Source organism: Falco biarmicus, chromosome 1, assembly GCF_023638135.1.
Source record: "Falco biarmicus isolate bFalBia1 chromosome 1, bFalBia1.pri, whole genome shotgun sequence".
Classification (NCBI taxonomy): domain Eukaryota; kingdom Metazoa; phylum Chordata; class Aves; order Falconiformes; family Falconidae; genus Falco; species Falco biarmicus.
This window is the reverse complement of record NC_079288.1, coordinates 56,988,555-57,015,291: the sequence shown is the minus strand read 5'-3', so window position 1 is coordinate 57,015,291 and position 26,737 is coordinate 56,988,555. Positions and strand designations below refer to the sequence as shown.

Genomic DNA, 26,737 nt, shown 5'->3' with positions numbered 1-26,737 from the left:
CTGCTGCCCGCCCGCCCCGTCGCCCCACTACGCCCCCCGGGGAGGGGCCGAGGCGGCGGGCGCCGCTCCTCCCGCCCCGCAGAGGCGGCGGCAGTACGGAGGGGCCGCGCCGTGCAGCGTGCTCAGCGACACTCGCGTCCCGCGGGGCTGGAGATGCTCCCAGGCGCGGCGGCGGCGCGGAGCGCCCCGGTCACGGCGACCTTCGCCGACGATGTGCTGCGCGTCTTCGGGGCCAACCACAGCCTGTCGGCCGGGCAGCTCTCGGCGCTGCTGCACCAGCTGGGCGCCGCGCCGGCCCTGGGTGCGGTGCTGCCGCTGGCCCACCTGCACCACAACCAGGTACCGCGGTGGCGGCGGGAGCAGGGTGTGTCCGGGTGCTGCTGCTGCCGTTCCGCGCCGGCGGTGAGGGCTGGGCTGGAGGCGCACGTCCAGGAACGAGGGTGCCGAGCTGGGTGGGCAGCTGCCCGGTTTCTTAGATGTCGTCGTGTTTCCTCACGTTGAAGCGGGGAGGGAGCAAAGGGCTCCTGCGGCGCTGGGGCCGGGTTTCGAGCGGAGGTGCCGGTCCACCAGGAGAGCGGCAGGGGAGAAACTGCCACCCATCAGTGAGCTGCTGCCTGCCGTGATGTGGGGCTGCCCGTGGGGTTAGCTCTACCTCTTCCTTGCTCAGCTCTTAAACTGGCAGTTTTCCTGGGTAAATAACATCTGGGCAACAGCAAGAAATGTATGAGAATCAGTTAGTGTTTCCCTCTGAGAGTTGTATAAACAAATCTTCAGGACTTGTTAAAATGCAGTTGTCATGCGATAGCATAAACTTGATTATGGGCAGTCTACTTGTATAAAGAAACTTTTTCAGAAAGTTTCATCTGAGTTTCCAAAGTCCTCTTTATGTAGTAAGGATATATCAAGCTGTAGCCCTATATATAGTACCAAATTTACTTACTTAGTCAATTTGCAGCTTACTAAGTTGCAAAGTGTACACCCATCAATCAACTAAACACTCTTCAAAGTGATGTTTAATTTACTGGCTAAATAAAATTGGAATTTTACTTTTCATGAAAATATTTTACTTGGTTTAGTGTCTCCATACAAAACATGGACCTCATTGCTACTTTTTTAAAAGTCTATTTAATTTCATGTCTCTGTAGTGTCGTAGACTTAGTTTGTCTCCTTGAAGGGGAATCATAAGGCTGTTTGAGGCTTCCTTATGCTTAGGAATCAGGGACACGAAGTTAGTCATGAAAATGAAAGGAAAGCAGGGCTGACTGTTCGCTCTGGTTTGGTTCCACTCCCTAAGAAATGGGGGAGGCATGGCTTTTGGGACCTTGAGAATTTTTTTTTTACATTTGGAGTAGTAGCTCTCTTGCTTGCTCTGTGAAGGAGGCAAACCTTGGAAAAACTCCCGTTGTTTTAGATAGAGTGCAATTCTGATGTCTTTACTCTTGTGAGAGGTTTAATTGGGAGTTCATGCCACTGAAATCAATGTAGTATTCTGTATACGCATGGCAATATATGCCAGAGTAGCTGTTCCCAAATCTCACAAATGGAACACTGTTCCAACACAGTGTATTAAAAACATAAATACTCCCAACTACACATGCTAAATACAAGTTTGCAGTGTTGAATATGGCTATGAAAAGGTGCTTTCTTTAAAAAGGCACAGAAATTAGTAGATTCTTTAGTCCTTCAGGTTTTCTCTCTGCAAAAGCACGTAGCCCTCGTACACAGGCTTTGGCACAGGCTACAGAAGAAAAAAAGTAGTAATGCTTTTTCTTATTACTGTAGATGCATGTGCCTCATAAGTCATTTGAAGTTTAACTGAAGTTTTTTTACAGGCCTGTTCTAGTTGCATCTATTTTGAATAGTATCTAGGATACCATACTGAAATGTGTATATTTTTTTGCTGAGTTACTTGTGTTCTGTCTTAAAATTGGCCTTACAGCTGCTCCATGAGCTAGTACCATTTAAGCAAGTGCATTTTACCTCCTGGCTTTTGATCCCTCATAGATGTTTGGTTTATCAGTGATTTCAGGCAGGTGGTACCTGCAAATGCATACTCATACCAAGTACATTCCGTGTGATCATTTTCAAACACTGTGACTCTTTGTGCTTACAAGTTAATAATTTAGAGTACCTACTGGTTATGACAGAAGACATGGAGCGGCTGAATCTAACAGTGTGTTGGAAGGCATCAGAGGTGTAAGCTCTACTGCTTTGCTACAGAGGAAAGTAAATAACTCTGGAGAGTGAGTCAGGGCTTTCTCAAGTAGGCTGAATCCATTCAGGCTGCATAAATATCTGCCTGTAGGAGGAACCAAGGTTATCTTAGACTTTCAGTTCTTAACTTCAGTGCCCAGAGCTAGTGGGATGATTCCCAGGCCTTTCTTCCAATCTAGATAACAGGCCTCTGCTCTATCAGAGTCGCTCATCCAAGCCTGAAGTAATTTTTAGTGGAGAGCTGATCTGTAAGGGACAGGTGATATAGCACTTCAAAAACTGGCAGGAAGGAACAGTCTCTTAGTTTTATCCCAGTATTAGTGTTTAGTTTTAATGTTTCATTCATAACAGTTTTGGTAAGCCTGTTAATCTCACAAGAGAAGATCTACCAGAACCTGATCCATTTGCTCAAAGATTGAAAGTGTCTGAATATGTAAGCCAGAAGATGGATGCTTGATTTCTATTTTCTTTTGATACCAGGTTGACTTGAAAAGATAATGGAGAAGAAAAAAATATTTGATTTATTGATGATGGTGTTTGAACGTATACTCATGTAGGCATTTATGGTGACTTATGTCCTATGATGTCTATGAAGATGCTAATTTTTTTCCTGTGAAAGACAAAAAAGTAAAATTTTTTGGGTACTGTTTTGGAATTTTTGATTGAACTGTCTCAAATTCCTTATGCTCTTTTTTTGCTTTCATCATGCACTTCTGTAATTCTCTTTATTCTATGTTTATATTTTCTTGGCTCTTCAATTTTTCCGTATCACCTTATAAGCTAAGACTTCCTGTCAGAGAAATCAGGGTAACCAAGCAAACTCAAATACTGGTCACTGCTTTTTTTTCACATTTTACTGTGGAATTCCAACATATTTTAGTGCTACTATTAGGAGAAAAATTAGCAATTTCAGTATAATAGATGATGGCATGTTTACTCACTCTGTATTTTACATTATTAGCAAGATGTAAAAACATGAAACTATGCTTGGTCTGCTGTTGTTGGATTCATTGTAGTATGATAGCCAAACACATGTGTGCTGAAGGACTATATGACATGCTCAAAAGTTTTTGTAAAAAAATACCTGGAAGGAAAATGGGCATTAGAAAGAAAGCTTGTTAACGTCATCTTTATATTGTGCTTTGACATAATCAGTAGGTGTTAAAATCATGCTCCAGTTTCCTTCTTTGACTTTTCTAAATCTGTATTTATGCCAGTCTAGATGTTATGCTGCCCGAATACTGTGTCTTTTTAATTTTTGAACAAAACTTTTGGACAAAATGAAATTAAAATCTTTATTAATATTAATGATCAGATATAATTAATTTTCACCTCAAGATGAGTCAAAACCAATAACTTAAGTGTTTCAGGTAAACTAGTACCAGGCTAGTAACTGCTTTTCTTTTCTTTTTCTGGTAGTATTTCGGTAGTTAACAACTTGTGCTTTCTCAAAGAAGCGGGAATAGTCGGACAGTGTGTGGCTTATGGTCTTGATCCAACACCATGATCTGATATTGTCTGGCCAGTGAGAAGACAAATAGCCTTAGTTGTTGTACCCTCTAAGTGTTTTATTTCTACAATATCTTCAGCAAATTTTAGCATTCATGGACAGTTTTCAGCTGCCTTGAACACATTGGGGTGCGTGTGTAATCCCTCAAGCACACAAGTGCATTCAAGCGGCTTCATCTGGTTTGACTTTTTCTCATGGAGTGCTGCCTATTGAAGGCATGGTTGTCTCCTGTCTCCTAGCATCCAGTTTTTACCTGTGCAAAGTGACAAAAAGGTGTCACCACATCAGCATTAGATTCTTTAAATTGTTACAGGTAAGTTGTGGAAGGCATAGTCATATGTCCCTTTTTTGCCTTATCCAGACTCAGGCTAAGTAAAAGAAAAAATAACAACCAACAAACCCAAACTGGTCAGATAGGTATTCACTGCATTCTGTCTTTGCTGTGGGTACTGTGTGACCCACGGCTCAGCCTGGTGTGGGCTAGGCAGTATGTAATCTGGCAACATTGAGAAACTGCCATCCAGGTTGCTGTTCGGTGTCTTAGTACTTTGCATGTTGAGTGCTACAGATAAAACAAAGGTGGAACAGAGATAAGAACATGGCAGAAGATCAGAAAAGGGACTGAAACACTTATGAAATGGTTGGCACTCTAGCATTTTTTGTTAATTTTCCAGTTAGAGGTCTTTTCTGCATTATTTCTGTCTGAGGAATTGTGACATCCTTTCCTCCAAAGGATGTGGTGAGTTGGCATCTGCTTTTCATTTATAAAGATACTGGCATAAAGAGGTTCTAGATAGTTGGGCATCACTTCACTTACCATCTTAAAAAAAATTAAATCTTGTATTAGTCAATCATTTTGGGGAGAGCCTTACCAGTGGAAAAGTAAACATCTCTTTAAATAACAGAGTTGATGGTTTAAATTTTTTTTTTAAGTCTGATTACTTTGTAGTTGTGTAAATTCTCATGATTTAAGTCCTCCACAATTTTGATAAAACCATTTTTTAAAATGATTTTTTAACAATTCAGGGACATGATCAGTCCTATCTTTTTTTGCAGTTGTATATTAAACACTGGGTGACAGTCATGTTACAAGCAGTCCCCTCACCTAATCACTATGACAAGGCTTACTGAACAGCACGGGACAATCGTGACAATATAGTTGGTGAGCAAGGACATCATTCTCAGTCCCCTGTTCCATGAGGCTAAATTTCCTTTTTGCTGAGATGGTCTGTCAGTCTTGCAAAATAAATAGCTTACGTTTTTACAGCAGTGTGGCTGTCTTAACATATTTATCTTCCAAAGATAATGCAGAGTTTTGCAGTGTGCAAACATGAGTTGCTCCAATCCAAGGCTTCTAATAGATTGAATCTCTTAATTAATCCTTTAATTGTGCCAATGAACTCATGCAAGCTTGCTTTTTAGCTCTTGGATGTATGTAGGAGTTTACTGAGAGTATGAGGTGACTTAAAACAATGAATCATTTATAGGAATCATTATCCTCTGGGTTTGTCCCTGATCAAAATAATAATAGTAATTAAATAAAATGCTGTTTCTCTTCTTCACATAAAAGAACTCTTGTCTGATGGTATTTCTCACTTGTTTGTATGTAGCTGAAATTACAAGTCTCAACGTTTACTAATTCGTGCTGTCTCTGGTTTATTTTCTCTCCATAATCTGTTTTTCTACCGAGAACATGGCTCCTACTGGCGCTTTTTTTTTTTTTTTTTTTTGTAAGGGCTTTTCACTGTAGACTTCCAGAAATGGCTCTATAAGCAAGTAGTACAAGAAGCACTATATAGGAACTGTTCCTGTAGACCACAGCTATCCTCTTTTTGTTTCATGCTGGACATATTAGCCATGTATTTTGCATTATTTCATAATGCAGAGTTACCAGTAGAATGATTAGGCATGTAACCAGTATAGAAAGCTCCAGAGTTTATGTGTTGGGCTGTTTAGACTCTATCGTCAGTGATGATTTCTCTGTGCACTACTTCCACTGAGATTAAATGGAGCAACATGCTTTAAAACAAAAATACATTTTCTTTTATCAAGCTATATTTATTTTATATGTGATACTTCGACATGAGCATTGACATTGTAAGATGAAAGCACATTGCTCGTACACATTTGAGTCTTAAAGGTCTCATGGCCTTAACACAGTTTATACTTATGTTTAAGTTCAAGCATGTACTTGAGTGCTCTGTTGGACTGCATCGTTAAAGAGGAAGGACAGAACCATCCTGGATGTAATTTAGCTGAAGTGACTTGAATTGGCCTGCATCTTCTCTTCCTCCAAGCTAAATCAGAAATAGACACATTCAAATGATGTGTGCATGCCTTTCACCTTTTGGACAGTATTAGAAAAATACAAACAGAAGCAGCTCTTCTGAAGTAAATTACTTGCTTTGGCTTATATCTAGAAGGAATTTACTTTATCAATAATAATCTTGAATTATTGGAGAAGTGCTGTGGAATCTGAAGGCTAGCAAAACTGAAAAGAGCAGTGAGTGAACGTTCGTTTTAAATTTGCTAAGACTTCCAGTGCTCTACTTTTGCAACCAAACTGAGATTTGCTACAGGGACAAGTATGCTCTAACTTGATGTTTTATATAAAAGGAAAACGTTTGACTTTTTTTTTTTTTTTTTGTCTTCAGACTCGACCTTGGTACATGTTTTTTGTACAGCAATAAACCAAATTGCTTTTTATTAAACTCAAAAAAGAACACTCCTTATTGATCATTGTAGGAAATACTGAATGTGAATAAATGAAAAGGTGGAAGAGTAGTATATAACATTTTCATGTAAAGATAACCAATTTTTCTGTAATGTATATTTTAAGATTTTTCATGGTGTTTGCCTTTTATCTTTGTGGTTGAAAATAACAAACAGAGCAACTGGCCCTGCCTTTGGCCTGGTTTAGCACTAAGTACGTTTATCCTTGATCCATTAGATACTGTTACGTCCTGAGGACAAGTGAAGATCCCAAGTAAGAGTTTATTTCATTGGGTTACAGAATGGTTCTACAAAACAACGTTTGCTGTTAACAATGATTGCTATAAAATTAATCTAAAATGTTGAGTGCTGCTAACATTTAGATCATTTTTAAACAGCTAATCTGGGGAGATAGGTAAGAAGCATTGTTGTAAAGTAAAGTGGTCACTTAAACAAGTGGTCACTGAGTAACCAATCACTTTCTGCCATACTCTCACTGAGATTTTAACTGTATCTAGTCTGCTCTTAAACTTAATTATTTGGTAATTACATGAGATTTTAATTACTTTGAAGCTATTTTTCCAAATATATTGTAAGGTTTAACTGTCCTGGTTCATAGGAAATAAGGTTTGAAAAGGTCTTTTGAGATCATGTTACATTTATTAGTGATTTCTTACTTAAAATACTTCGATCACTTCTGCCTCACATTAAGCAATCTTACAAACACTGCGTACACTTCCTTGAAAATGCATTACAGTATTTTCATGTTGTAATTCTTGGATTTCTCAGTGCATGACTTATTTTTTGATTTGAAGTATTAAGTTGACAGAATCCCTTTTTGTTCCAGTGTTTGACTAGTGAGGAAATTTTTTCTTTGCATGGAATACCGAACAACAGCCACGTGTCAAATTCAAGCTTCTCTACAGTATGTCCTGCTGTTTTGCAACAGCTAATTTTTCACCCGTGTGATCATCAGGAAGACTTCGTGGATACATCTAAACCACGTTCTTTACAAGGTTAGTTAATATTTATTGCATTAATACTGTGACTGCAGTGGAATTTTCTTAGGTGAGTAGTAAGCATTTTTCTATACACAACAGGAACATCTTTTTTAGGAGGATATAGTTGTAAAGTGGGAACATAAAATTGAAATGCAGTTTCAGCTCAGTGGACTAGCTAAATAAATATCCTATCTCTTGACAGTGATTATTAAAAATGTTTTAGAGAAAGATGAAAGAACCAAGTAGCTAGTTATGGAATAACCGGCCCATTAAAGGAAGAGACTTTCTGACCTGTTTTATTTGGATAATGATTTGTGCCTTGAAGCGTAAAGACTCTTGCTAATAGCTGGTCAGTAGGAGAAAAGATGGGCGTAGAGAAAGGAAATTTGTGCCCATGATTTGCAGTGGCAAATCAGGGTTAGTGGGATGTGCATGTATCAAGGCAACTCAAGGTAAAGTTACTAGGGGGACTGCATTTGAGTGGAATTATTTGCAGGTGGGAGTCATGACATTAGGGGAGCCAGTGACTGTTTTACTGAAGAAAACTACTCATATTCTTTCCAAACTCCAACTCCTGCTTTCATGTCACCTTTATGTGCTGCGCCCTCCACGTGTAATACCGTCACTTGGCTGAGTAGCCTTAATCTTCCTTCCTCCTGTTTTTCTCCCTATTTCTGTATTTATTATGCACAGAACTATACAGTGCAGTAAAAAATGTGGGACAGGGAAGATTCAGCTGGTTAATGAAGTTGCTTGTTGCGCTGATAAAGATTAAATAGGTAGTAGCCTATTTTTTTGACTCAGTATTCCAAATAAATTTATTGTTCCAAGGGAACCAGCTGAATTAAAGTTAAAAGTTAGGATGCTCAATAAGCAGGTGCCTAATGGCAGTATTTATGAGCAGAGATAGAGCAATATTTTTCATAAATTTTGAAATTCTAGTATTAATAACATTCTGATTAATAGAAGTGTTGGTTGGTATTTATAAAGAATTATAGATCATTCCTAAAAAATAGCTGTGTCAGTGAATAATCAGAATTATATTTGATTAATCACTGAAACCATGGCATCAGTTTACCATGGTTATTCTAGATGGCTTATACCACAGAAAGGCACATATTGTCAAGAAGTCCATAATACGTGCACTGGAGAGTAGGATTTCTCTCTCTTTTTTTTTTTTTATTTTTATTTTTTTGTTTTGTTTTGTTGTGGGGCAGTTTAAGTAGGTTGTACATGGAAAGCTTGACCTATAGTTAACTTCCTAAGCTGTTTTAGACCATCCCTCTTGTTTTTCTTTTATCCTGCCAGCTCAGAAACAATGTCCAGTAGCCAGATAAGCAAGGCAGCCTTCTCCCTGCCCCTCCCTTGGCTGTAGCACAAGAAATCTGCAAGACCCATGGTTAGGGTGTTTTAAACCCACAAGTATGTGAGGCTGTGACACATTGGTATCGATTTTGAAGGGAGATTCACAGTAAGGCCCAGTGCCAAATGCAGGTGTTGATTTATGCATACCTCCAGCCCGTTACAAAATGAATCTGTATTGTGGCAGCATTGAGACCAGCTGATTTCAATTACTACCCATGAAGCAAAATCCTCTATGCATGTATTCCAGCTGTGCTTATCTGAGTTTTCTGCCCAGGGACTCCCACATGCTTAACAATATTCTGTCTTCCAAAATACAAATGGACAAGACATACAGAACAAATTAGTACAATAAACTTTACAGGACAGCTACTTGCAATAAAAAAAAAAAGTGCTGCTGAAGCACAGTAGAAGTTAACAGGCAGCATGTAGCATGTTTTTTTCCTTGTGATTTGTATAACTTCATACCTAACCTAGCTGACCTTAGTGGCCTGCTCATGTTGTTCCTTTTCTTGCTTCTCTGAAAGATAATAGGGAGGTGTATAGAGCTGCATGAAACAGCTGGAAATGCCCAGCGGCATTCCTTCTGTCCAAGGTAAACAGGTTTTGTGCTGTTTGCTTGGCTTCTTTAGAGAGGTATTCGTACCCTTATTTCCTCTTCATCCCAGGACACAACTAAGGAAGAGCCTGAGCCTGCCTCAGGAAGGTCCAGAGCAATTGTCCCTACTTCTTACAAGGAACAGTGATGAGCAGTGGTGTTCTTAAGGAGGATATATTACTTGCACTCCTGCCATTTTTTGTTTTTTGTTTCTTGTGGCTTTGGGTGTCTTGACTGTCTCTTTGTTGGGGCTAGAGTTCTAGAGACAGAAGGAATAATGGTAGTTGGCAAAAGCTGATCATGCCACCATTCTCAGGGGAAGAGAGTGTGTGTCCTAAGCAGACTGTTCTGCTCTGATACGTAAAGTCAGACTAGCTGGCTTACTAGCCAGCATGGACTCATGGAAAGCTTGGTGTGGATAGAGTCCTAGTAAATAAAACTGATTTTAAGACAGGATTGCATAGGTGATATTGTGAAATACAATCCATAATGCAGGAAATTTGGCAACATTGGTTGCCTTGGAATTTTATCACTTACCCCCTCCTCCCATTTGTGGTATTTTTCTTGAAGTACCCGTTCCTGTAATTGTGTAATTATGGGGTAATATTTTTTTTTTCCTTTCCAATTACACTTCAGGTCTTCCTGAACTCAAAGAAAAGCTTGCCAGAAGACCCAGGAGCACCTTCCTGGAGAACGCATAAAAAAGATCTTAGATTTATTGAATATCTTTAAAAATTTAATTAGCTTAAACTAGTCTCCATATTACTGAGGCTCATTGTAGGATCTGTGGAATGCCTAGGATGGATAATACTTAATGCATTCATGAATTGTCTGAGATTATTTGATTGCTTAATTTAATTCTTACTTTTTCTCCCAATTTGGGTGAGTAAATCAGAAACAAAATATCAATATGTAAAATCCCAAGTTCTTTGACCCATCCAGATCTAGGACTGAATTTTAAAAGTAAAACCACATCTATCTTCTGGTACCTCTAATCTCTGGTAAATCAGGAAGAAGAAAGGCTTTTCCAGTGGTTCAGAATATTTCCCTACTTGTGAGTCCAGGTCATTTAGTGTGTTATGAGACATCTCCCGTTGCTTTAAGCATACAAAATGGTTGTATTATTTGTAACACGTACTTCAGGTTGAGTGTCCCGGTATGTTTTGCTGTTCTGAACAACGAGTACCAGCATGAAAGTTAGACCATTTGTTAGTGAAGCATATGGTATTGGGAGAACTTCTCTCACAATTCGGCAAGAACATGTTTTTCTGTGCTTGGTTTTAAGCTCCATTCTTCTATCATTTTTGTCATCCACTAACCTACACACATAATTTGTAGGTTTATCCTCTTTGTCTTGTGTTGTAAAAAGTAATTAGTACTAGCTTTTTTTATTGTAATTTTTGAAACTTGTTCTAATTTCCCGTGTTAGATGAAGTTGGGCAAGTACACTAGATGCTTCATATCTGATAAACGGGGGGTTTATTTTGTTAACTCAGTTTAAAATACACATTATGCACATTTGCACAGGATTGTGTAGGAGCTTTCTGTATACTCGAACTGAGAGACTTGTGCTTCTGTAGTAATCCCAAACTGTAAACGATGGTTTGTGACTCACGATGGCATTGGAAGCCCATTTGTTTATTATAGATTTGATTTCAAAAACATATTTACAAACTGAAATGTCATATATTAATGGAAATTAATCTTCTGTGTAGCTTAGTGAATCTACCCATATCTAGTTTTGTGTTCCCCCCTCCAAATGACAAATGAGTGCCCTAATTGACATTGATTTACTTTCTGCAAATGCTTTAAATGTTTCTAATGCCTTCTGGTTTTGACATAATATAAAATTAATTACATATAAAAATTGTGACACTGTGCAAACAAGGCAGAGCCATCCTAGTTGCAGGTGAGGAATCTGGCTTAGTGTGTTTGCTGGTTGTGTTGCAGGAAAGTTAGGCTGTAGATCATAATCTGATCTGTTAGTTTCTGCTATGCAGAAAGGAATTTATGGTAACTTCTCTGCATATGTATTGTAAAGCATATAATGATGTAACTTCCTGGATTATACCAATCTGTTGTTGGTATAATCAACAACATTGTGTTGTCTTTGATTGTTATTTAGACAAACCCACTGTCTATGTGGATAACTTGGTGGTTTGGTGGCATCACTTGAGGCAGTGTTGTAGACTAGTCAGTGCAACTTTTAAAGCTTTTTTCTCTGTACTCACAGGGGCTTGAGATATCATTGGGAAAAACGGTAGTCATGCACAGAGACACAACTTTGTGATACATGTGAACAGCAACAGCAACCACCTGGCTCTGCTCTCCACCCCCCCACCCCCCCCCCCCCCCCCCCCCCGAACCTGTAATTCAGACTCCAGAATAATTATGGTATGGCTTTGTACAAGTCCTGGTGTCTGAACTCTGAAAATCTGAGACTATGCTTATGATGAAGGAAACTAAAATGGTGAACCCTGGTGCCTTTGCCACTTCTTAGGAAAGGTTTTCCCTATTGTATACCTAAACCACATGTCCATCTTCTTGAACCTAGGACCTCTTTTTTTATATGCTTTAATTTCTGTATTATAATTGTCTCTACTATCAGCTGTCTGCTACCTCACCTGTTTAAGAAGCAGTGATGAGCAGCATTTCCAGCCAGCTACTTTGAATTAGAGGAGGAGGAGGATTGTTAAGAACAGAAAGTTACCATCTCAGGATGATTTGAAGGAGTTATCCTTCATCAGAAAGTATTTTTGGATCTAGTAAAGCTAAGACAGTAGACTTTCTGTGTTGGAGTTCCTTAGGAGTAAGTGATAATTGGATCTAACCATGGTACTAGTAAGTTTTGTCTTTTGTCTGTGCTATAGCTACTTTGACTGTTGGCTTCAGCTTTAATTTTTACTCTTCACTGACTGTAGAGAGTCCTGATTTATACTAGAAGCAGATAGGCTATCCCAGATATTACACTATCACAGTTTCCATTTTTAATATGGTAGTCCCAGGCAATGTTTCCAGATATTTCCTTTCTGCAAGTATGCATCTTAAGTATCTATGCATGTTAAGATTTTTATTTTTGTGAAGTGTAATTTCAACAAGGGGAACCACTCTCTTTCCCAATTCCATAGTAGAAAAATCACAAACAGCCTGAAGTGGGTGTTATACTAAAATATTTTGTATTTCTGCTTGTTTATCCACAGTTTGGGGATTTGGGTTCCTGGCTGTGACTATCATTAACTTGGCATCACTTCTGGGATTGGTTTTAACTCCCCTCTTAAAGAAGTCATATTTTCCCAAGGTTTTAACCTACTTTGTGGGTTTGGCCATTGGCACTCTTTTTTCTAATGCAGTTTTCCAGCTCATTCCAGAGGTAAGCAAAGGCAATCATTATTTGGTTTGCATACTCGTTTCTAAAGTGTATTAATTTTAGAAGCATGCTTCAGTGGGTTCTATGTGTGGGCTGCAATCTGCAAAGAGTTGTGGGTGGGCTTCAGCATCATTAGCTACTATCTCTATAGCAGAGCCATCGGGATATTGTCTTGTAGTGCCATGGGAAGGACCAAAGGCTATTCTGCCTCTAGACAGAAAGAGAAATGTATTGAACAAAATTCTAGTTACCATTAATGGCCTACAGGTTAGACCCTCCTTGTCTTGTACTTTACTACTACATATTCCGCATATAAAGTTCTACTAAATTAAAACACTGTTAACGTTTAATCCAAGTTAAAAAAAATAAAAAGATCAGGTATTTCATAATTTCAACTTCATGAAAACTCATGGTTGGTAGACAGGTAAGTATGTATATTAGAGTACCTGTGTGTGGGGTTGTATTTGATTGTTGTTCTGGAAATGTGCTAAGATTGCAGACTAATTTGCATTGCTTTTTTCTTCACTGTTAGGCATTTGGGTTTGACCCTAAAGTAGACAACTATGTTGAGAAAGCAGTTGCTGTGTTTGGTGGATTCTATATTCTCTTCTTTGTGGAAAGGATTCTTAAAGTGATATTGAAGATCTATAACCAGGTAATGAAACATATCACTAACTGAATGAACCTTGCCTTAAAGTACCTGTTATATTTTATGAGTGAGTTGGTAAGTTAATAAAATGTGGGTTTTTTCCATTTTATCTGAGGAATTCAGCCTTACTGCGTGTTCTTATATATCTGTTTAAAATCCATATGGATAGTGGAAGCAATCTCACTTTTTTAAGGGAGTTAAAAGCAGAGCTGGGAATAGAATCCAGATGTGTGTGGTCTGCTGCCACTGGAGTATACTATAGTTGCTCTCAACGGCCAAATTGTTGCCGTGCTAGCTAAATGCTTCAGAAAAAAGTGGAAATATGTAAGAGCTGGAGAGAATTGAGTCTGCCCCTGGAGCTCCCCTTTGGGAAGGAGAAATCGATGTGACATATTAAAGCACTGGAACAGGCTGCCTAGGGAGGTGGTGGAATCACCATCCCTGGAGATGTTTAAAAAACATGTAGATGCAGTACTTAGGGACATTGTTTAGTGATGGACTTGGCAGTCCTTGGTTAATGGTTGGACTTCATGATCTCAAAGGTCTTTTCCAACCTAAATGATTCTCTGATTCTATATACCTTCTTAGTTATCTATAAAGTATAACTGTGCTGACAGTGCCTGAATCTCACCTTCAGTAACTTAGCTGGTTCCCCATGCTCTGGTACACAGAGTACACTGCCTTAGTGACACTGCAGTTATCCCTACTGCACAGGGCTTTGCTTTCTACCCATATGTCAGTGTATTTGGCTTCTGTGTGCTCACAGGAGTGAGGCTGAATTTGTCTGAGAGAAGGGCGTCCCAAAATTTTTGGTCCTCTCTTCTCACATTTTGTGAAGAAAACTGTCCTGCCTTCCCATTCTTACCTCACTTATGGTCCCCCCATTCAAACTGTTGCTGATATTGAAGGTTATGAAGATCAACTGTTCCTGTTCCCTCGTTTGTACTAACTGCACCAGAAAAAAAATATAAAAAAAAGTGTTGCCCTTTGTGTTTGGGAGCAGTTGACAAAGGCTTATAAGTTGTATTTGACAAGCAGTCATGAATATTTAGCAAATGTTGATCACTTATGGTCAGACGTTCAGCTTGGGAGGTTCTGTATAAAGGTATAAAAATGATAAATCCCCACATATATTCCGATTAACTAAAAGTAAGAGGTAAGTTAGGAACTTAGATACATGTGGAGTTCATTTAAACATATGAATGTTTACTGATGGTGTTGAAAGCAAGGCAGCATGGATATGAGCTGTGTGAATAGGAGCCCAAAGAGTGGTAGTGAATGGAGTTACATCGATTTGGCAGCTGGTCACAAGTGGTGTTTTCCAGGGCTCAGTACTGTGGCCAGTCCTGTTTAGTATCTTTATTGATCTGGATGGGGGGATTGAGTGTGCCCTCAGTAGTTTGCAGACAACACCGAATTGGGCAGGAGCGCTAATCTGCTTGAGGGTAGGAAGGCTCTGCAGAGGGATCTGGACAGGCTGGATTGATGGGCCGAAGCCAATTGTATGAGGTTCGATGAGAAAGTTCTGGGTCCTGCATTTGGCTCACAACAGCCCCATGGAACGGGGAGGCTTGGGGAAGAGTGGCTGAAAAGCTGCCTGGAGGTGCTGGTCAACAGCTGGCTGAACATGAGCCAGCAGTGTGCCCAGGTGGCCAAGAAGGCCAATAGCATCCTGGCTTGTATCTGAGATACTGTGGCCAGCAGGACTTGGGAAGTGAATGTCCCCCTGTACTCAGCACTGGTGAGGCTGCACCTTGAATCCCGTGTTCAGTTTTGGGCCCCTCACTGCAAGAGGGACACTGAGGTGCTGCAGCGTGTCCAGAGAAGGGCGATGCAGCTGGTGAAGGGTCTGGAGTACAGGTCTTATGAGGAGCAGCTGAGGGAACTGGGGTGGTTTAGCCTGGAGAAAAGGAGGCTCAGGGGAGACCTTCCCACTCTGTACAACTACCTGAAAGGAGGTTGTAGCGAGGTGTGTGTCGGTCTCTTCTCCCAGGTAGCAAGCAATAGGACAAGAGGAAATGGCCTCAAGTTGTGCCAGGGGAGGTTTAGATTGGATGTTATGAAAAATTTCTTTGGGTGGTCAAGTGTTGGAACAGGCTGCCCAGGGAATTGGTAGAATCACTGTCCCTGGAAGTGTTTAAACAACATGTAGATGTGGTGCTTAGGGAAATGGTTTAGTGGTGAACTTGGCAGTCCTGGGTAGATGGTTGGACTTGATGATCTCAAAGGTCTTTTCCAACCTAAATGATTCTATGAATGTGATGCCCCCACCCTTTCTTTTTTGGTCTCTATTTTCTTATGTTTGTTATTTTGCTGTTGTTTTAATTAGCTACCTACTTATTCATTTGTCACCTAGACTGGCCATAACGACTCTGAAAATGGAGAACAGAATTACCCTCAGGATAAGCCTAACCCACCCAAACCACTGTCATCCAGCAATGGGGGGACGTGTTACGCAAATTCTGCCATCATAGAGAGCAATGGAAATCTTGGTTTTGACAGCATCAGTGTGGTCTCAGCACAGGTATGAAAATTGTGTGTATTTATTTTATCCCTGCCAAATATATGAGCATATCTGAGAGGAGAGTTAGATACTAATTTTTGTTACATTTGTCAAGTTTTTGTAAACTTACAACTTGTTTGAGACCTATGAAAAAAATGAAGGGTTTTGGGGCAAGTTTATAAAATTTGAATGATGCATTTGATTTGTGGCCAACAAAAAGAACTAATCGAGCTCAGTATTGGGGTGGGTAGGACAGACATTTATATATTTAATCAGATAATTCAGTTAATTTTGATTTTGCTGTTGTTACTGATTTGCTTGAAGAGTGATAGTATGTTGTAGTGTTCCATGTTCTGTATCGTGTTTCTGACTATGTAAAGCTGTGTGAGAACCTGATTCCTCTGAATCAATGATTAATTAAGTAAACTGGTATAGTAATTTTCATGCAATATATTGTAAGCTCTGCTTGAGCTAGACCAGTGTATTTGGATACTGTGGGAATTATGGAGGTAGTATGTTGAAACAGAAGACATTCCTCCTGGTTTAAGTGTGATTCTCTTTCAGATTTGTTCTCTATATTTCTCTGTGTTTGTTTTCATACTACAAATATGACTTTCTTCTGTCTAAGAAGAAAATGGAAGCAGGAGGAGAAAGTGGTGTGCTGCTTTACTCTTTTTCCCTGTACAGGGAGAGGCAGTACTGCCCCTTATTTAAAAAAAAATAAGACATAGAAACAATTCTCTGTTGGCTAAGGCAGATTTTTTCATAGTAGAGATTTCTGGTTTACCACCCGTGTTCTTTAGCCAGTAAGTTGTTTGTGTGGAGCAATGAGGAACAGAAAAGGAAGCCAGAGGCAGGCCCTAGCAGCTGGGAGAGAATCTGAAAGTACAGTATTGACCCTGCAGACTCACAAGACATTCGATGCACACAGTTTAAATACCAAAATTGTACTTGTCCTTACTGTAGAAATGTCATGAAGTGTGGTGGATACTGGGCATTTTACAATCTAGGAGAAACATGCTTAATGTTTAAAAATGCTTGGACAACAAGAAGAAATTAGTATATTTAAACTGTATTTTGAGATTTATAAAACAAATCAAAGAACCCTCCATTCTCTGCGGAGACAGTCATCTCAGTATGGGTGGTGTTTTTCTGCCCTTTTTATCAGAAGTTTTATCTGGACCTATTCCATTATTACATTTTGGCTAGCCATCTGCTTGCATATAATGTAAACATAACAAAATCATACCATATATTATAACAATAAATTGTAACTGTATAGCGTTTATTTCCAGCAATTAGTTTAGATGCAGTGCTTGTGATCATGAAGTATTGTAGGTCACCCCAAGATCCTTTGAGGAATGCTCATACATCTCCTCTTACATGCAATCTTAAGTTCAAGAACTTAAAATTTCACAGAAGTTGTTCTCTACTTACTGTTCTTACGAAAATTCATGCTTTCCATTCTTTCTTGCTCTCCATTTCTCCAAATCCAGGAAAAGAATATATTGTATTAAAACCTCTGGAAAGTAACCAGGTAAAATTAACTCTGGAGCCAAGGCCGGCTGCAAGGAAATCTCAGTGGCAGATAGTCTGCTGCTGATATTGGAGGTAGCAGACAAAACCCCATCATTACTCTTTTTCTCCAGCAGGCAGGTTCAAAGGGGCTGGCTGGGTAGCCTTTCAGGGTCATTAGCAGGCAGGGAGGGGCCAATGTGGCTGAGGGGTTTTGGGGCAGCTGGGGTAGTACCACGAGGGGTAGCTATGGGTTCAACTTTACAGGCGTTTGGTATTTATGAAGGAACAATTTGGCATAAGCCAACACTTAACTAATAGAATTCTGATGTGTCATTGTAATCTGAAAGTTAAGAGAGGGCAAACAGCGTAGCCAGATATCATCACGTAGGCTTTAAGGAGGGAGTTTGAAGTCCAGTTGTACCAAAGTGAGGTAGCTGTTTTCAGCCATGGGGATTTGGCCATATTCGTTTTTTTAATACCAGAACACACTGACTGCCAAAGTAAATCTAAATGTTTAATTAGTCACATACTTTTGGATTTCACTTGCAGCAGTAATTGCAGCCTTGGAAAACTTTTGTGCTTACCCAAAATTTGTATCTACTATGCATTAAAATTATATGGCTTTAGAACAGTAACTTTGACCAAAAGTTGTTTCAGAAACTGTCGCAGCACTCTCAAAACTATCAAGCTGCAACAAGGTCTTTTATCATCTCATACCAAGATAGTCTTTATGCCAGTCCCTCTACTGCCTTCTCCTAGTCTCTCCTCATCCAGGGCTCGCGTTCTCTCTCTCATACCTTACGTTTTTACCATTCATCACAACCTTTTTACAAATAAACTTTTCATACAGTCCTCTATAATTCCTCTACAAGAGACAAATTGCTGAAATGCCTTTATCCTCGGGTGCACAACGTTAGAGCTGTATAACAAAAGTTTACAGTGGCCTTTATTTATGCCCTGGAGGCAGTGTCAGGATTCTTTCTTGGTCCTGTGGGCACTTCCAGAGGATACAAAATGACATGTCTGGTTCATGTCTGTAGGAGTCAGATGCATTAAAAATAACTAGTAATCTGGTGAGACACAGTAGGATAAAATAAGTGAGTCTGTGTATAATTTCTTAAATTTGGGAACCAAAGAGTGGCCATTACTTTTAAAGAAAAAATGGTGTTCAGAAGAGCAAAAATACCAAGGATGTCTTTGGTTTACCATAAACTGCAGAGGTACAAATAATACAGAACTGTACTAATAACTAATAAAAGTCAGACCTGATAGTCCAGCTGGGTATTACAGAGCTCCTTAGCTGGCATCTCTTCTGTGACATCTGCTGAACTACCATCTCGAAGTCAGAACAGTCTAGCAGAGGCAGACATGTTTTTGCTTTGGAATCCTATGTATTTGTAGGGTAAATTTGACAGTAGCCTGCCTTATCTTAAACATTAAGAATATGCATTAGTTGTTAACCTACTTCTATCAGGCACACAATCTAGTATAAAGTTCAGCATATAAACTCAGACAAGCAATGTCATTGTACTTTACATAATTTACAGAAGTCAAGACATTATCTGAAATAGATTACAGGCAAGAATTATGATACTTCAAAGCAACATGGTAAATGGCAGATAGCTATATATATTACAGACCCTCTCAGACTGATTCCTGGATTTTAAACTACAGTTATTTCTGCATTTTGAAAGGCTGGATCAAGAAAGTGATTTTTTTAGAAGTAAATCAATATTCTCCTAAATTAATTGCAATTACTTAAAATACAACCAAACACAGATAAAACAGCCTAAACCTCAGCACATTTCCAGAATCGGTTCCATTCTTGATAAGTTTGGCAGGTAATTCTTAATATCATCTTCTTACTCAATATTCATTTTCTTCATACACACATAGAAAGTTCAGCACATATATTTGTAAATTATTTATTTCAACCAAAAAACTCTTCAGATCAGATTTTTATGGGGTTTTTTTATGTATATGCAGTGCTTTGGACTGTCATTGGAGTTCTCAGCAGTGCAACTGGTACCAGAAAATGGATCCTTCACTTAAGTTCTGCGGCTAAGCCATTTATGCCCCTACAGCCCTTAGAAAACTGTAGGCACACACATGGTTCCCACATAAAACCAAATGTGCTTTAATGGGAACAAACATAGACAAGTATGTATATAAGTGACGTTTTTGCACACTTGTATTATTTGCTCACTGTTTTCATTATCTTTTAGGAATTTTCATCCTAATAAACTCTTTTCATAAACCCATTTAATTTATGGAGGGGCTTGGCATTTGATGTGAGAATTTTTGGTAGTAGAAAGTTTTTACAGAACAAAAACCACCACTACTTTTCTTTATCATGTGTGATAAAGTTGCTAATATACCTTGTCAAAATACATTCCCCTGAGATTATTATTGTTGCTTTATCAGAAAATATTTGCTGCTGTTGTTGGGATTTTTGCGTTTGTGTGTGGTTTCCAAAAGAACAATGTACCTTTTTAGTAGAAAAATGAATGAATTACTCAAAATGAAATTCTGTGCATTTCCTCAAACTCCCTTTCCTCAGTGAAGCTAGAAACGTGCCCCAGAAAGAAGATGTGTTTTTGGCAGAAATCAGGATGATCGACAAAACAATGCCTCCATCAGTTCTTAGGCAGCTTGGAACATGGCCACCAGGGAACAGAAAAAAACATGGGGAAACAGAACTTCAGCTCAGGGAGCTAGATGAATAGGTGGAAGAGCTTTGCTAATTTGTTTGGATTTTCTCATACTCATGTTTCTATTTACTTCCAGTTACCTAATATATGTATTTTTATGTAGCTGGCTTTGTAATATTTCTTTCTTAAAGTGATTTTGAATTTGCCTTTGTGGATTAAGAGAGGTTTATTATTCATAAGTGATCCTATTTCAGGTAGAATTAGTAGAGGTAGAAATTAATCATCCCAAAAATATGATTGGCATTGATTGTGTGTTAGATGAAATATTGAGAGGGAACCCTCCAAAACTGAAGGTAAGCGTATAGTACAAGTCTAAAACCTATGTGGGAGTTTCCCTGATGACTGAAACAATTTTTAAGTACAGTTGCACAAATACTATTTCAGGACTTCCTATGCACTGAATAGGAGGCATAAGTATGCTTTATGGCAATTGTGGCACTACTCAATCAAGGCTTTATTAGCTACAAGTTTGAAGTAGTGCAACAGGCATCTGACTCAGAAATCGCTGACCTGAACTTTTATCCTGTCCTGTCCCAAGATAACTCCTTCATACAAGTAGTCAGTAAGTGGTATGTCAGATAAGAGTCTGGTGAGCAAATAATGAGACAGACCTTACTGCTCTGGCATTAAAGATTTTGTAAGAATTTATTAACCATTATATTTCCAGGAAGTTCAAAATACAGTTGCCTGGTAGTGTTTGCATTTGATATGGCATTACCACGTCAAATATCTTAGAATAATCTGTGACCTTTTCATAAGGAGGAAGACATGTTTCTCTAAACCCTTCTTCTACAAGAGAAGAAGAGGTGTATAAATACGTCTATGGGCACACAGATGTATGTATTACTGCTTATGTATTCCAGTAAGTAAGCACTAGTTAATGCCTTACATGCAAATCCTTTTTTTTTTTTTTTTTAGGGGGGAAATACTATAAAGCTTGCAAGTATTATATAACTGCAGTATATGCGTGTACAGAAATTATCAGAAAGGATCATCAGGAATTTTTTTAGGGGAAGTTAGTTTGTGTTCCTAGTGAAAATGTAAATTACTTTATCTGCTTCAAGTTTTTCATTATTTCATGGCACCACATGTATAGATCACTTCTACTTCTAGAAGGCATGGAGATCCTTGATGTGTATGTGCATTGCTATTTTCTATTAGCCTGTTTTCATGCTCTGAGCCTTTGACTCACACAGTCAAAATTACCCACTAGTGTTTTTATTAAACGTGAACATTGTAGAAGCTACTTTGAATAGCTGGACTTGACTGTCACTGCCCACAACTAGAAATAAAGTTTATGGAGTATCTGGCTGTGTGTCTATTCACATGTACCTTGCTGCTACTGTGGCATCTAAGTGTGTCTCTGAGAGCGTGATGTACTGGCAGTATGTAACTGGTCTGCATGTGTTTTAGGTAGGAAATACAGATGCTGTCAGTCACTGTGATCAGATCCTTCTGTCTGTGTGTGCTTAATGGAGATGGCTGAGGAGGCTGTGAGGAGCCTTGGCACTCTCTTAATCTGACAGAAACTCCAGAGAGACATTCAGACCACTATGGCCTGAACTGCTTTCTGTCTCAGCTGAAGGGCATTCAGGTAAAGCTTTGTAGTCAGAAGGGTGATTGGACCTTGTGTGTTAACATTTTGAAATAGGAAACAATTGCTTCTGCTACATATGCCTCTTCTTGGACCAAGCATTTTGGTGTCCACAGACAGTAGTGTGCTTTGTTTGATAATTGGCATTCGTTTAAAGACAGAAAGGTGATTCGTTGGCTTCTTTATTCAGTGTTTTATGTAATTGCTTTATTGTGGATTTTTTTTTCCAGGCAGAAGCCACTGAAGGCAGCTTATGCAGGTGTCTTAAGGGGCGTCCACTGTCAAAGATTGGGACCATTGCTTGGATGGTAACACTGAGTGATGCTGTACATAATTTCATAGATGGTTTGGCTATTGGTGCTTCTTTCACTTTGTCTCTGTTTCAAGGGCTTAGTACCTCCATAGCCATCTTGTGCGAAGAGTTTCCTCATGAACTGGGTAAGGGACTTCATTCAACACGTTCTATACTGTGGGAATCACTGTTGTTGGAGGTTGTGCTGGTCAAAAGTTGGCACAGATTTAAAGAAAGTTTAGACAAATGAATGGAAAAAGTACTCATAAAAAACTTCCCAAGCACCAAAATACACATCTAGCACAGGAAGTTCCCAAGTGCAGGTGGGTGGAAGTTGGGAATGTATATTAGAGAGATATTAACTGCCTTGTTTATATATGCTGTATACACTGTTATATTATCTTTTTTTTTTTTTTTAATCATTATAGGTAGTTCTAAGTTCTTGTGCTCTTAGCTCAGTTGTGCATCATCTGCTTGCTTTAGAGTACGTCAGTTACCTTAGTATTGAAGGGAAATCCCATTGTTTAATTGAATGGAAAAAAACAGCAAGGGGTTATAATCTGTATACGAATCATGTCTTTTCTTCAGACTTCCTTTGAAAACAGAAAATAATCACAATATCATTTTCTGAAGATGGTTTTCTTTTTTTTCTTTTGTTTTAGGGGATTTTGTCATCTTGCTTAACGCAGGAATGAGTGCTCGGCAGGCCCTGTTTTTCAACTTTCTGTCTGCATGTTCCTGTTACATTGGAATGGCTTTTGGTATCTTAGTAGGCAACAACTTTGCTCCTAACATCATCTTTGCTGTAGCTGGTGGAATGTTCCTGTACATCTCTCTGGCAGATATGGTGAGATAGAATTTAATATTCAGTGATTTATTCTTCTGCAAGAAAAAAAAGACTGCACTAAGTCTTTCCAGTAGAATTTTGTATTTTGTCTTCCTCATGCTAGTGTCATCTACTTATGTTAAATCATCAATTATACCTCTAATGGAGGTCCACAAATGGTTATGCTTATTTATGAAACATGAAAGCTCATAAATAGAGCTGATCAGATCATTGCTTAAAAGGAGTTTTAGAGAGAGACAAGCTTTTTTTGAATTTGAGTTAGTTTCATCAAAGATTAAGAAGTTTTTAAATACTTTGTTTCAGCATCTTAAAGTGGCAGAGTATTTTCACCTTATTTTAAAAAGGTTCATTTTTCTATTTAAACCATATTTTGAAAGAAAAGCAAAAAAAAAAGTCAACAAAAGGAAACATTTAGTTTTGAGTTGAATGAAAGGTGTGTAACTACAGTGATTAGATGAAAAATCTGACTTGAATTCTATTCTATGTTTAAATTAAACAGTGCTAGCCCCATTTTCTTGGTTCAGACTAAAACATTTGCTGAACTCTATTCAAAACGGTTTGTCTATCATTTATTTTTTTAAGCGTGCTAGAAGTTATAAGCAAAGAAATTGTGCTAAGATCCAGATCAGATTTAGATGCTGGGAAATAAAATCTGGATTCACAGGCAGTCAACAATATTCCATAATTTACTCTTATGATGATGCTTTATCTTAAGAAAGATCCTTTAATAATTTTGAGTTTTACTATGTTTAATTCAGTGTTGTGAGAACAGATTTATCTGCAAAGGTGTTTATGCCTACCACATGAGAATCCATTTGAGTGTAGAACTGGAAGACTGAGGCCTGAATTTGAAAAGATTTGAGACCCCAGTTTAGTTCTATATGCATTTAAGAAATGTTATGTAGTTATAGTGACTATTTCATTAAATACTATTACAGCTTAGGTAATAATATTATATTTAGTAAGTAATAATGTTGATGTTAAATGAATAATAGAAATAGTTTATTTTGCAAGTTTGCAGTACCTTAATTGCTAATGCTTTTCATTTAGTTTCACTTATATAATGAATATTACTGTACTGAACTATGACGTGTAAAACTCGTGACATAAATTTAGAGTAGCTCAAATTAAATTTGTTATTGAATCCATCAAAGTAGGTAACATTCTTTTCTTTGTATCTGTTGTTCTGTTCTCTCTGTTCCTCTCTCTGTATTTCCCCCTCTGCCCCCGCCCCCCAATCCCAGTCTCTCTTTTTATAGGTTTCTGGATTGTATCAATTACCTATCTGAATTTTTCTTCCCCCTGAAAAGTCTGAAATAGGGTATTCAAGTGCTCTGTACAGAGATCTGGCTTTCTGCTTTCTGTTACGATTTTCACACACTTCTGGTTTGCTTGTCCAGAAGCAGGTAGGATTAAATAGAATGTCATTCCTTCCTTCTTTCCTTTTTGCTGTGCTTTTTTCCTTCAGTATTGGCATAGTCCAACCTCTACCAGTAAGATCACTCTGTGGTGAGGCTGCGGGCATGTGACAATGTGTACAGTGATGCGCGTGCACAAATGAGCCTTGCTGTATGGCATGAAGCTGATCTGGTTTGTTGTCTTTGCCTCTTATGCAAGAGGATTACAGAGCTCTGGAATGATTTCTGGGAAGTTTGGCCAGTTCCCACTAACCTTAGTCTGTTCTTCAAGAGTTACATTACCTTCAGTGGGTGTTTTTGCCTTATCAGATCAAAGATAGATACAGCTTCTGAGTCACCCAGCCTGAAGGTTTCTAAACTAACGCTGAAATACACAGTTTTCATTGCATTTTGGGTATACTACTCTCAGCACAACAGGAGAAGAGTTTAAAGCTTATTTGAGCACATTTGTCAAAATCCACTGCGGTTGACTTTATCTGCAGCAAACATACCCTGAATCACCCCATACAGGGGACTTTATCACTAGTGCTCATCTGCCATCACCTCCATTGGCTCTCAAAGTTATCTTTGTTGTGGCAGTTAAGAGCAGATCAGTTATCCATAGATGTTATGTAGCCATTAAGATGTATGTTATGTAATGAGGAATCCCTTCACTGCAATCTAATGCAATGCTGTGTTTCACAACATTCTTCTTTCTTTCTTGCTTTACCACTACCTCATCAGCCCACCAGACCTTCTATTTGTAACAGGTTTCTTATTTCTGATGAGTTGTCTCTATTTTCAGCTTCACTTTATTTGCTTATAGATAAAGCAGAAGAATCCTAATCTTCCACTTCCCTTTGTTTATACTAGTGAAGGAAGAAACACAATATGTAGCAATGGCAATTGCTCCTAGATATAGTTGGACCCTAGGAGACTGCTGGAATCAAAAAAAGGAAGTTTGTGTGAGAGAAAACCAAGTGAAATCACAGTAGAGCAGAACAAAACACCATTTCATGTTACCATCCTCAGTGAAGTGGTTTTTCAGAGTAATTAGGATGACTTATTCCTGTGACTGCCTTCACCCTTTGTTAGTTGTAATACTCAGTCCGAAGTAGCAATATAATTTTCTTAATGCCTCGAGTTATGCATACTACCACAAGATGGCAATATTTACCTAAAAATATCCCTTTTTTCAGTTCCCAGAGATGAATGATATGCTGCGAGAGAAAGTGACAGGAAGAAAGATGGATCTCACATTCTTCCTTATTCAGAATGCTGGTTTACTAACAGGGTTTACGGCTATACTGATGATTACCTTGTATGCAGGAAATATTCAGCTGTGAAAATGGAATTGGTATTGAAGGCATCAAGTAAATTACAAATGGAAGACACTTGAAATCCATAAAGGAACATTCATTTAATCTACTTGGTTTTGAAATGAAGTCCCATCCTGTCCCCCTTGCTCCAATTACAGGAAATTCTTTAGAACTTGCAGTCAATCCAAATAGTAGGAGCTGTCAACTTCTGTACTATGCCAAAGAACTGATTCTGATTTTTTAATTTCTACTTACAAGTATCAGACATATCTGAACTGACATAGAGAAAGGATATTACTTGGCCAGTAGAATTATGCAGTACGTACAACTACATGCAACTCAGGACCAAATGAAAGCTGAGGTCTTTCAAGGAAGATGCTCATTTAAAAGAAAATAATGGAGTCTCATATCCTTTTTTTACTGTGATAAAGGCAAGAAGTTTCAAAACAAGTTAGTTTTCATGACTTTCTTTTTGTAGGATTTGTTTGTATAACATCCTTTTCCCTTCCCCCCCCCCCCCCCCCCCCCCCCAAAAAAAAATCAAACTATTTCAGAGTAGGTACTAATGAAGCTAAGATTTTTAATAACTAATTAACACTGGAAGGAAAGATACCAGTTACTGCTTTTGATCTTTTCTAAGTGCACTAGGGAATTGTTGATTTATGTTGAGAACCACTTTTTTTAATTAGAGGGATCCTGTGTTAAATTTATGACAATTTATCAACTCCATAATATTTCGGAAACATTGAGTATTTTAAACATGTTCAAGCATTTTGTATTTTATGAAAAGAATAATGTTTTACATTTAAGTTCCACAAATATACCTTTAAAAATCAGTATTTTGGTTTAGAATTTTTAAAGTTTTTTTGTCAGTTTAGCAAAATGGAATTTAGAAAAAACTTGCTAAAATCAGCATTCCAGTAAGCTTTTTTGTAATTTGAATAATTTCCTTGTGTGCAGTTGGGTAAAATTAAGTGATACTGAAATACATGAACTCTTACCACAATCTGTTGCATGTGAACTTTCTAAAATCATGCTTATATGTATGAGTTCTTCTGAAATAAACAATTCAGCTACTCTGGTCTTGTAAGATGTGTGCAAGGAAATTAATAAAAAAAAAATTCCATTTCAGTCACCACTAAA

At 38.4% G+C, this 26,737-nt stretch overlaps 1 protein-coding gene across 1 annotated transcript; it reads left to right on the top strand.

Moving 5' to 3' along the window:
• SLC39A8 (solute carrier family 39 member 8) lies at positions 1-26,737 on the top strand. The gene is made up of 8 exons (XM_056327471.1): positions 1-339; positions 7,284-7,452; positions 12,598-12,767; positions 13,297-13,419; positions 15,770-15,937; positions 21,970-22,177; positions 22,694-22,878; positions 25,475-26,737. Exons 1-8 carry the CDS (start codon positions 154-156, stop codon positions 25,619-25,621), a joined length of 1,356 nt encoding a protein of 451 aa, XP_056183446.1. The 5' UTR covers positions 1-153; the 3' UTR covers positions 25,622-26,737.

What these genes read in the sequence shown, in the direction of transcription:
- SLC39A8 (XM_056327471.1), top strand. Translation starts at nt 154, where the DNA reads ATGCTCCCAGGCGCGGCGGCGGCGCGGAGCGCCCCGGTCACGGCGACC. An exon ending in TTTTCCAGCTCATTCCAGAG is followed by an intron (nt 12,768 to 13,296) that starts GTAAGCAAAGGC and finishes CTTCACTGTTAG; the next exon opens with GCATTTGGGTTTGACCCTAA. An exon ending in ACATCTCTCTGGCAGATATG is followed by an intron (nt 22,879 to 25,474) that starts GTGAGATAGAAT and finishes CCCTTTTTTCAG; the next exon opens with TTCCCAGAGATGAATGATAT.